General features: G+C 57.3%; 1 protein-coding gene across 1 annotated transcript in view; it reads left to right on the top strand.

Annotated features, from left to right (window-relative positions):
• RNF213 (ring finger protein 213) overlaps nt 1–12,053 on the top strand; it is a 107,461-nt gene that overhangs the window by 11,577 nt on the left and 83,831 nt on the right. The window contains 5 exon segments of the mRNA XM_043585749.1: nt 277–420; nt 9,526–10,032; nt 10,260–10,382; nt 11,035–11,210; nt 11,739–11,897. Coding sequence (XP_043441684.1) covers nt 277–420; nt 9,526–10,032; nt 10,260–10,382; nt 11,035–11,210; nt 11,739–11,897 — 1,109 coding nt within the window.

The following is a 12,053-nucleotide window of genomic DNA, read 5'->3' on the forward strand; positions in this document are numbered from 1 at the left end:
GCAGGGCTGAGGCCAGGCCCCGCACCTCACAGACTCTTCCTCCTCTGGAGCAGCAGCACGCAGCACGGCCCTGCCTGCTTGGTGGCCTGGGGCACATCGTGAGCCCCTCGGGGCGTCGCTGTCTTCCTGGGGAGAAGGAGGAGGCTGGGGGGAGGGGAGACGGGCGCTCTCTGGTCAGTGCCAGCTGGCTGGCTCGGCCCTCACCAGAGGGCGGCCCCGCCTAGGCCCGAGCCTGTGGTCTTCCTGCCCTGTCTGAAGGGGGTCGTGTCTCAACAGGGAGTTGCCTCAGAGGTTTGTGTAGATGCGGCCGGCAGCACATCCGATGAGCGGGAGGCTGTTAATCACCCTCCCAGCAAAAGAAGAAAAGAGGACGCTACCCTGCGTGGGGTCGCTGACACGTTCTCTGCAGACCCCGAGCAGGTACAGGCATGCTTCGTGTTTCTTACAAATGCTGGGTTTGTGGCGACCCTGTGCCGAGCAGGCCCGTCGGCGTCCTTGTTTCCATAGCGTTTGTTCGCTCGGTGTCTCTGTGTCACGTTTTGGTGATTCTCGAACGGGTTCAGACCTTGCCGTTATTCTGATTGTTACAGTGACCTGTGGATCAGTGACTATGACTCGCTGAGGCTCAGGTGATGGTTAGCATTCTTTAGCAATAGAGTATTTTAAAAACGAATGTACGCACGTTGACTTTTTGGACGTGATGCCGTTGCACACTTAGAAGCCGGCATAGCGTGCGTGTAAATGTTTCGGGCACTGGGAAACCAGAAAAATCTGTCCGGCTCGCTTTATGGAGATACTTGATTTATCCTGGGAGTCTGGAGCCAAACTCGGAATATCGTTGAGTCTATGCAGTAGGTCTACGCAATAGCGATACCTTTCTGTGTTGGCTCTTGCGGCTGAGGACGTTTGGCGGACATTCAAGTTTTAGCTTCCTCGTGTGCCCCCCACACCCTCCAGTTCTTCCGTCCGCCGTCTTATTTCTTGTGAAACTATCTGCTTGCACGTGGGGGACGCTCACCTGGCGAAACCTCCGTAAACCATAGGAGATTCTTTTCATGGGAAAGAGCGGGAGGGCCCGGGCCTGGGGGTGGGGGTGGGGGGTGGTCTAGGCCCAGCTGCCGCCGACGCCTGAGGTTATAGGCTCATGCTCGGAACCCAGGGGTCAAGTGGAGGCCCTGCTGAATTAGTTTCTGGATCCTGGGAGTTAAAATCCTGCCTTTGTTCATTTTCTACAGCATTTTGGGAGTGTTGCAGGATTGGCTAATGTGAAAAGTGAAACTAGCTGATGTATGCAACGAAAGCATTTTTGCTTATGAGGAAAAGTGGCGAGGATTCATACGCTGAAGAGTGACGTTTGTGGAGTTTATTTTATGTATTACTTCTTTGCAGAGAGCGTTAACTCTTTTCCTGAGTGAGATGACCATTGTCGGGGAGGAAGAGTTTTCCTCTGCCCTTCCACGTTCCTTGGCCGGGCTGCGGATCAGATTGGCATGAGACGGGTTAAGGGGAGAAGGTCGGAGAGAATTTGCACAGCACAGATACCTCCTGCATACATGGGAGAGACCTGGGAAAATGGGGTGACAACCCACAGTGGCCAAAGCCATCACCTTGAATGCCCCCTCCACGGGAGATGTTGGGGTGGGAGGGTCAGTTGTGGGAGTTCATCAGGAAAAGCGCCGTGAATAAGTTGAGGGTGTTGTGCAGATTTAAAGCCAGCCTTCTCCACTGACGAGTTTCTAGGGAACTGAGTCACTCCCCTGTTCCTGGTGATGAGGGAGACACCCTTACTCGGGAACTTTCGTTTTACGTGGAAATAGCTCTCACAAAAGGGTCATTTCTCCTCGGTTTTCACGGCTTCTCCCAGCTTCTTAAAAATAGCCAGCTTAAAGTATAATCAATATGCCAAAGAGGCATATTTGCAGGTGGCAAAATTCGCTCACCTACGTCATTGATGAAGTTAACAAAACTTTATTGCCCAGTAGATACTAGGTACCGGGTGTTGGTGGAAGGCTTGCAAAGCAGGCGTGGTCTTTGCCTGGAAGGTTTAGGTCTGTGAAGTCACTGCTGAAACACTTTCTAAAGAGAGTGACTTCAAGGGGCGCCTGGCTGGCTCAGTCGGTAGAGTACTCAACTCTTGATCTTGGGGTTGTGAGTTCGAGCCCCACATTGGGAGTAGCGGTTACTTAAAAATAAAATCTTGAGGGGAGGCTGGGTGGCTCAGTCGGTTAAGCATCTGACTCTTGATTTCGGCTCGAGATTGAGCCCCGAGTCGGATTCCGCACTGAGAACACAGAGCCTGTTTGGGATTCTCTCTCTCTCTCTCTCTCTCAAAAATAAATAAACTTAAAAAAATATAAAATCTTTAAATACAGTGACATCGATACAGGGCCTGGAGAGTTACCTAGACGGAAAATAACAGCAGAGGGAGAGCTCGCTTGTGATAGCCACAAAATCAGGAAAACCTGCAAAATAACATTTCCTTGAGAGGGAAAGCAATAGTTTTAAGATCATAAAGGTGTCCTCCGATCTATCCACTGCATTAACCAATTAACGTGCAAAACTAGTGTTTTTCAGTCCATCTGGAGTATAAATCGGTGAAAAGATCTATAAAGAATATAGAAAAAGAGAACAATAGTGGGAGATTTGACCTAATGTCTCTCAAGCTGTAAAACCTTCTAAGGGAGTGACTGAGACCCGTCAGCAAAGACAGACACGTGTGTGTGTGTGTGTGTGTGTGTGTGTGTGTGTGTAACAGCTCAGCACGTGATCAGAGCACCATGATAAATCAGAGAGTTACAGTAGGTGTGTTTGAACCACAGGCTGTTTGGAAACCAGATCCCCTGGTCATATTACACATTAAAATATATACCAGTCGGGGCGCCTGGGTGGCTCAGTCGGTTGAGCACTGATTGGACTCTTGATTTCGGCTCAGGTCATGATCTCACGGTTGTGAGATTGAGCCCCGAGTCCAGCTGAGCACGGAGCCTGCTTGAGATTCTCTCTCTCCCTCCGTGTGCCCACCTCTCCTCCAGAAAACAATATATCAGAGCAACTCCGTGTTTTAATGGAAAACGACACCCTAAAAGTTCTAGAAAATATGGGTTAACTACTAGTAAAATTATACAAATGTTTCTCAGCCTCGTTAAAAAAACCCACAGATGCTAATATGGCAGTAAAAATGTTCATAGATTCTGAGTCAGAGAAGACCATCCGTCTATTAAATGTAAAAGCCAACGGCCAGAAAGCTTTGTGGCCTCTGATGAAGGGTCGACCGCTGGGGCACCTGACCAACTTCCAGGAAATAAGCGGACGGCAGCGAACAACCGGCAGGTGAAGGACTTAAAAGGCAGTTTACGGGAGAGGAGCAGGCGATCTAAGCCCGGGAAGATGCTCAGCCTGAGGAGAGTACAGGGCGGGGGCTGTAACCCTGCCCGCCCTCGCCCCCCCACCCCACCCCCACCCCCACACAACTGTGTCCTCCAGGCCCTTCCAGCTCTGCAGGACCACTGCCTTCGCTGTGGCCACGCTTCCTTATGAAATATGTTAAGCTTCGGGACTTCCGCTGCCTAACTGTAATGATCAAATTGGCTTTGTCCGGTGACTCATGAATCAGGCAGCTTCCCATCCAACAGGAAGGAGCTCCAAAGGGCAGTACAGAGAGGAAGGTTTTTAAAGGCAGGGACGGGTAGAAACGTGGAAGGTTTTCCAAAGGCAGAAGCGGGGTGGAAAAGGAAATTATTAGTGAAGAGCGAGTTGTTTCGAGGCACGGCTGCCCTCCTACTGGGAACAGAAGGGTCCGCTGGGCAGATCACGTCGCTAGGGCTGGCCAGGTGATTCCAGGTTGAGTGGTTGGTGAAAGGTTACCTTCCTGGAGGCTAAAACTGCGGTTAGCGGGCGCCTGGCTGGCTCCGTCGGTTCGAGCATGCGACTCAACCCTCTGCATCTTGAGTTCGAGTTCCACGTCGGGCATACAGCCTACTTTAAAAAAAGCTGCAATCAGGTTGGGTATGAAGTGTTGGTTTCTGATGGGGAACTTAGCACAAGGGACTCCGTTTTAGGCTTGTGGTTTCTTTTTTAATACTTCCTTGCTGACAGCACCCCTCCTTCTAGAAGGCAGGCCTGATTCGGGTTCCCTGGGGACCCTTCCCATAGAAGGTCAGATGTCTCCTGCCACCTTCTATGATGCCTGGAGGGTTGGCCGCCTGCCACAGTGGGGTCCTCCTGTCCCGTGCCACAGCGCAGCAGTCTGGAGCCCTGAGGATTCTGTGGCCTGAGTGTTCGCAGGAGAGCCTGACCGCTTACGGGACAAAGGCTGCTAGGACATTGATTACCTGGACCGACTTTAGGCTTTTGTAAGACAGAAACAACCAAATTCAACGTTCGATTATTTTAACTATTAGAAGTCTTTTGGTTGCAGATAACTGGACACCCAGCTCGGGTGAATTACCACGATAAGAGAAGTTTGTCACTAACATAACTGGGAAACCCTCAGGTCGGTCTGCAGGCAAGGCTTGATCCAGGCACCTTGGTGTTCCTCTCCAGGTCCAGGTGTCACCTTCCTGATGTCAGTTTCCTCCTTAGCGTCTCAGCAGCTGCCGCTAGCCCTCTAGACCTTTCTACTGTGTCGTGGCTTCCACAGTCATCCACCTACGATACAGTGTGCAGGGGTGAGAGGACGCCTCCTTTAGTGGCCTCTACAGAAGCCGGAGGAAGTGTCTCCGTCCCAGGGGAGACTTTCATCAAGCCTCACCGGCTCCAGTTGGGTTAAGCGCCCATCACTGTGGCCAGGGTGATAGGCCCCGGGAGCTGGAGTCGAGGCGATTCCTACTTGCGCCCGATGGCTGAGAACGGGGAGATTCAGGGACTATTTCCCAGAGGAGGAAGAGGAGTGGGAGAAGGCAGCTGGCCACACACAGGGTCGCCACGGTGGCCCCCAGCCTCTGCTGTGTGTGGGAAAGAGCCACGGTCACTGCAGCACTGGGGGGGACCTTGCACGTGCTGGCCACCTCTCTGCGATTCTTGACCTGCTTTGTCCCATCCGGGCCTCACAGTGACCCTGTGATGTAGGGGTGCCTGTCCCCTGCGTTCTACAGATGGGGAAACTGAGGCACACCATGGCTGAGTAACCCACACGGGGTCACCTGGCCAGCCCGGTGTGTGTGGTGAGCTGTGTGGGAACTGAGGCGGCCCCCACCCCCCCACCGCATCCCCGTCGTGGCCCCCCAGGAGGCACCAGGCAGCTTGAGGGGGAGGGATGGTTCGATCGTGTCCCCGTGGGTTCAGAACAGATCCAGTCAGACTTCCTCAGCAAATCCAGGCGGCCCGTGGTTCCTGCGGGGAGAGGTCGTGCCACCCGTGCCGGTCGCCCGACACCTCTGTGTCCCCCTCGGTGGTCTCTGAGAAGGTCCCTTTGGCAGTCGGCCAGCTTGTAGTTGAGAGGCTGGTGCTTTGTCCCCACGGCACCATTGGCTGGGGGTGGGTTGGGCTTTGGTTCAGCCTGACCTTTCTGGTCCCCGTCCCAGACCCTGTCCTCCTCTCGTAGAGGCACCCCCCTCCCTGCCCACCGGCACGTATGCCTCAGTTTAGAAGGTCTGTGTCCTCACCCTGCTGGAGCTGGCAGGAGACGGCGGGACGGGCTCCTGCAGAAAACAGCCCTGGCAGGGCCGGCTTCTGAGAAGGAAGTGTGAGGCCAGCGGGGAAAGGGGATGCTGTTGTCTGAATTCCTAATTCCTCCCCGAGTCAGCCCAGGCTGGGGCTGGACTCCAACATCTCAGCCTTCTATGCGATTAGTGGGGCTCATCCCGGGTCCCCACTGCACTGCCCCCACCTGTCGCCCCCACACCCCACCGTGGTGCCTCTCCAGGGTCCCCAGCAGCAACCCCCCACCCCGCGTAACCCTGATCCAGCATTTGGGTGAGTGGACAGGGGCCGGGGTCCCCGCAGACCCTGCCCCCCTCTGTGCTGTGTGTCTGGGAGGTTTGTGGTTTGTTTGTTGGAGAAATAAATGGGTGCGTGTTGTAACATCAGAGGTGCGTTTTGATAAAAAGAAAAAAAAACTCCAAGAATCAGCAAACTAATTTTTTTTCTAGTTAATTCTCTTTGGGCAGGAGTGGGAGTAGCCTTTGTGTGTGCGCTAAGGGCTGGCGTGGTATAGATTTTGAATCGAGGTGCCCCCGTGCAGCCTGGCGACGCCCTCTGCATCCAGAGACAGAACATTCCAGGCCCTGGAAGGCTTCTTAGCATCCCCTACTGGTCAGAAAACTTCAAAAAATGTTTTCATTAAATGTTAATCCCACAACAGAGGACATTTATGATGCAGACGCAGGGCTCACAAGGTGAACGCTCACCCCCACCATCCACTTAAGCGTGGAAATCAGAACTATCAGGGTCTCCTCCCCGCTGCCCCCAGCCCACTCCCCACACCCAGAGGTTGTGACCCATGCCCTCGACTTCGGTCCGCTGTGTGTGTGTGTTCCCAGTCCGAGGAGTGTTAACGTGTACATGTTCCTGACTGTTACGGTCTTTAGTTTTGCCTTGAGGCAAATATCCGTATCCAGAACACGTAAAACCACAGGCCACGACAACTACGAACACAGATGGATAAAACCTCGATTTCTGCCAAGGGAGCGGTTTAGATTTTAGCCTGAGCTGTGTTGTCTCTGGCATGCTGGTCCCCCAACTGTGGAGCCGTGGACAGCTGCCTGGTACACACCCACCCCTCAGATGTCTGTTAAGAGAACCAGAAGTCACCTGTACAAAGTATACATCTCGTTCTAGAAGGATTTGGAGCAGCTCATAAAAAGCCCAATAAAATAAGAATACGAAAAGCAGCAAACAAGGTAAAGGGGGGGGAAAGACACGTTGCAAATCAGAAAAGTCAAAACCCACTGTAGGATCCGAGCGGACCCCGGCTCCGGGCTGAGGGGTGTGGGGTCCCGAGGGTCCCATGCGGGAGAGACACCGGTCGGCTGGAGAGAAACGCAGGAGGCTTCCCGAGGAATGTGTTTAATGAAACAAAAATGTTCGGGCCCCTGCAGTGGGCCAGGAATTCCAGACACTGCAGGTGTGGCCGTGGGCAAACAGAGGCTTACATTCTGCAGTGGGAGAAAATGAATGGGCGTCTAGTGACCAGAGGCCACGGTCTGGGAGGGCTCTCGATTTCCTAGAGAGGGTGTCAGGGACGTGGGGCACGGCACTGGAGGAGGGAGGGATCTCCAGGAGGGCCCAGCAAGGAGGCGTCCGGACCAATCTGTGCTGGGATTTATTTAACTGATGGAGATGCTGAGTCACAAGAGGAGGGGCCTTGCGGGGCCGGGAAGCTCCTGGGTGGTCAGGAGGTGGAGTAATGATAGGGAAGGCACGTTTGAGCAAGTCTAGGATTGGCTAGTCCGAATAGTCCTGGTGAAGTCTGGGCTGTAGGGGTGTCTCTAGTCCTTGGGAACCCGGCCCTGGGGTGATTTAGGGCCGAGGAGTAGTGGCTGAGGGAGGTGAGCCGGGGTGTGGGCTCTGGGTTGATTAGTTTGCCTACGGGAGGGAGTCTTCTGCCCCCTCTGGGAATGAGCTAGCCCTGGGAGGGGTGGTCGCCAGGACTGGCAAGGCCCCTACACTGTCAAAGCATCATAAGCTACAGAGAAGAAAAAACCAGGATTCGTACCGGAGGCCAGAGCGGGACAAGCCCAGGATGAGGCGGGCAGGCAGTGAGCAGAGGTCCCCCGGCCACGCTTCGACTTTGATTCTGGGTGAGAGGTTTCTGGCCACTCGCAGACGGTACGGGCCCGGGGACTCTTTGTGGGACGGACGAAGCCATCTTGGTGGGCTTTGTGTCTCTCTGACTCGGCCCGCACCGTCTCCTCCAGGAAGCTTCCGGGCTAGGGACCCCCTCTGAGATCCCAGGCCCTCGAGCGCCTCTGTCTTTGGCGTTTTCCACAGGCTCAAACGGTCAGTAGTCTGTCGCTCTTACTAACCCACTGGCTTCGCGGGGGAGGAATGCGTCCTGCTGTCTCGTTCCTTGTGCCTGGCACCGGGTTCTTTCCAGGTTCCTCGATCAGTCAGTGTGCAGCTCGGCTGAAGCAAGCCTCGAGCAGAGTCGGAGAAGATTCTCAGAGGGCCGTGGGCCACGTGTCTGTGCAGGCTGCCTTCTGCCGAATCAGAGGTTCTCGGCCCGGCTGGGGTTCGAACCCTCGGGAGGCCTAGTGGCGATGCTGCGGCCAGGGCCCGGTCAGAGCAGAGCTGGTATGCTGCTCCCCAGCAGCCCCCCCGCCCTGCAGCAGCTCCTTGGAGATGCAGAGTCCTCCAGGGTCCCCCGCACCTGCCCGGTCACCGTCCGCACATTAGCAAGCTTCCGAGTGCTCCGTGGGACCTGGGACGCTGGAGAAGTCATCGCTTTCAGTGACCTCTCTAAAGCATCTTTCTTGCCCCACGACGGTAGTTGGGTGTCTATGGTCAGACAGGCCAGGAAATCTCGCTCCGGGGAGGCCCCATGTGTCCTGCTGGCTGTAGGCGCACCTGCAGGAGGTTAGGATTCGTGGAGAAAACCCAGGCCCTGACCCAGGACGAGGCCGCCCCACCCCATGTGCAAACAAACCCCACCTTCCCTCACTGTCAACGGGGACTCTTCCAGGGCGTATGGGCAGGTGGGGAGTCCCGGGTCCACAGCGGGTTTCAGGGGATTTACGGGCCACTGGCACTTAGTGAACCGACCAGTATTCATTTGCTCCAGAGCTGTGCCCCTCATCGAGGTAGGGCACCGAGCCCCCGCCCCCCCCGCCGGGTCCGCGGAGGGTCCTGCCACGGCTGCTCCCCGCGAGCCGTTTCTGATGGCGAGGTTAGGGTCTCCGGCCGCTGAGCAAGCATCTCCGGACAGGACGTGGCTCTTGACGCTCCTGTTTTCTGTCCCGTCTTTTTCTCTCTCTCTCACCGTCACGTACGAAACACATGCGACGTAGGAGTGCGATTCGTGGAGGCCCACGCTTTGTAACGTTCAAAGACCACCCTTTAGGGGCGCCTGGGGGGCTCAGTCCCTTAAACGTCCGACTCTTGGTTTCCGCTCAGGTCATGATCTCACAGTTCGTGAGTTCGAGCCCCAAGTCGGGCTCCTTGCTGACAGTGCAGAACCTGCTTGGGGTTCCCCCCCCACCCCCGCTCTGCCCCTCTCCCACTCCTGCTCTCTCTCCCTCAAAATAAACAAACCTAAAAAAAACCCAAAAAACAAAAACAGACCACACTTCCGGGGATGACGTCCCATCGGAAGGAATTCTGTGTGAGCTTCTCAGCTGTGACTTGGCAGAATGACTTGTGTGGCCGGCACTGCCTGGCCTCCTGCCCCTCAGCTCTGCCCACCACCCCCGTCCATGTGCGTCTCTGTTTCAGTCTCTCCAAGATGAAGAAGGGGCAGATTTAACGGGTACAAGGGGAGTTTGGTCGGGCGAAGCTTTGAATGCTTGAGACATTGAGAGAAAATGGGAGGAAAACGCTGGGAGAGCGTAGGGACCCCAGGAACTAAAATCGGCGTCTTTTTCTGTTCAGAGAAAAAGGAAGAAAAGGAGTAAGAGAAAGAAACAGAACGGTTCCGCTTCCATGGAGCTGGACTCCTTGGCGGAGGACTCCTCGTGCCCTTGTGGTGTCAGCTCGCCGGCGAACCCCGGGTTCCAGGACACAGCCCCACCCCAAAGCCAAGATCTGCAAGGTGGTGCGACCAGCCAGCCTCGCCAGCCCCCGGGCGCCGACCCGACCCCCCTGGAGGGCGGTGGCCACCAAGCGCCCGTGGGGCACGCCGAGGCTGGCGGCAGCCCCCTGCACGACCAGACTCCGGGAGGGGCCGTCCCGAACGGGAAGGAGCACGACACCCCCAAGCCTTCCAAGGCCAGCAGCCTCCCCCAGGAGGGGGCTGGCCCGACCGCCTCTGCCAGTAAAGACCATCCCGGGAAGGACGGTGCGGCCTGGGAGCGCCCGATGCCTGCCTCGGAGCCGGGCTCGGAGCCCCAGAAAGAACCACAGAGCGCCGGGCGGCAGGCCGGGGCCCGGGCCCCCGGGGTGAGTCGTTGGGGGATCCAGGAGCAAGCCTACCTGCCCCGACGGTTTGCTCTCCCAAGCAGTCCCACGTCGCCTCCCTGCCCAGGAGGGGCACTGGGGACTCGTCCCTGGGGACGGTGCCCCTCCCGGAGCTGCCGGCCCCTCTCCTGGGCTGGTGGCGGCCAGTGCTGGCCCTCACGCCATCGCGGCACCTGCGCCCTGACGTCCGGGGCCTTTGTCTCCTCCAGGATGATGCTGCTGTAACCCGGCCCGCTGAGCCCGTGGAAGGGGCCAGGAAGGAAGGTAAAGCCAAGACTCAGAAAACAAAACAGCCGCCAGCAAGCACCCCTGCTTCCTCAGAATACCGCCAGGTAGAGCACCTCGTCCTTGGAAGCCTCCCCGTCCTGCTGTCTGTCCCACTGTCTGCCGCTTCCGGCCCCTTTCCTTCCAAAGCTCATCCTTCATTCAGTCGTTCGGTGACACTCTTTTGGGTGCTAGGGATACAGCCGTGAAGGACACGTGGCTCCTGCCTTCACGGCTCACATTCTCCGTGGGGAAAGGTGGAAAGCACAGTCAGGCGTGGGGAGTGGCAAAGAGGAGAGCAGGGTGAGGGGAGAGAGGGCCGGGGGTGCGTGCTGAGAGAGCATGGCCGGGCGAGGCCTCTCCAAGGGGGTGCAGGTGGAGCGGAGATCTGAAAGAGTGAGGGGCAAGCCATGTGGCTCTCTGGGGACATAGCCGAGGCCAAAATGGCAGGTGCAAAGGCCCTGCGGCAGAGTGGGGGGGGGGAGGGGGCTGTTTAGGGAAGAGTAAGGAAGCCGGTGCCCCCAGGATCGAGTGAGGGCAAGAGGGGCCATTGACAGGATTGGAGGATTCCTGGAGGCTGTGGCGGGTGGGCCCGAGGGCGTTGGAAGGTTCTGAGCAGGGAAAGGACGTGAGCAGCCTGGCTGTTGTGAGAAGCCGTCCCCGGGAGGAGGCAAATGTGGCAGCTGATCCTAAAGACTGGGGCTTGGTAACTTGTTCCAGGAAGCTGAAACCAAGGACAAGACGGCCGCTACTGGAGAGAAGACAGGTAGAAATGAGAAGGCCAAGCCAGAGGATCCGAAGAAGCCGGAAGGGAGTAACAGCAGTTACGCGGCTGCTGTGAAAACTGGCAAAGAGCAGAGGAACTCCAGAGCCGCAGTGTGTGAAGTGAAGCAGAGGTAGGGTGTGAGCCCTGGCGCCCGGGAGCAAGGTCACAGCCTGCCCCGGGGGCACCAGTGCAGCCTCCCGCCACCCCCACACTGGTGCAGGGCCGGAGGGTCCCAGGCTGTCCTTCTTGGGGACTCTTCCGGGAGAGGCGGGGGGGGGGCAGGGTCACACGCCCCGGTTCCTCGTTTGCTTATGTGCTCTCTCCCACGGCCCCTTGGGGACCCGGAGGCCGCGTGGGCCACGTGGGCCGACTTCCGGGCAGAGGCTGGCACCACCCGGGATGCTCAGCAGCCCCCTCCCGCCACTGCCCCCAGCCCGTCACGGCTGGGCAGAGATAGCCCCCCACCCGTGCCCACCTCCGGAGAGGGGCCCGCACGGCGTGTGGTCCGCCTGCAGTGCGGACGCTCTCGCGCTTTGCTGGGGTGCGTGTTCGCGCACCGTCGGGAAGCAGGCACCCACCCTGTCGCGCTTGTGCGTGCGCGCAGGCGCGCAGGCGCGTCTAGATCCGGTGGGCGTTTCCTTTCCCGGCTTTGCTGCAGCCCGCCGAGCCTGCAGGAAGGGGTCACGCTCTACTTCCACGCGATCGTCTCGAAGCATTTCGGGTTCGACCCCGCCCTCCACAAAGTGTTCATCAGGGGTGGAGAAGAGTTCGGGAAGCCCAAGTGGACTCGGAACGTCTGTGAGATGCACCACACCAAGTGAGTACGGCCAGCGCTCGCGGGGAGCCCCTCGGGGACGCGCACGGGGCGCGCCGCCTCTGATCCCTGATCCCGTTTTTCAAGGCGATCACCCGTTTACGCTTTTGGAAACTGACTTTTTGCAAACGCGTACCCCCTGTCACGTACTCCTTTGTC

This window comes from Prionailurus bengalensis, chromosome E1, assembly GCF_016509475.1.
Source record: "Prionailurus bengalensis isolate Pbe53 chromosome E1, Fcat_Pben_1.1_paternal_pri, whole genome shotgun sequence".
NCBI lineage: Eukaryota > Metazoa > Chordata > Mammalia > Carnivora > Felidae > Prionailurus > Prionailurus bengalensis.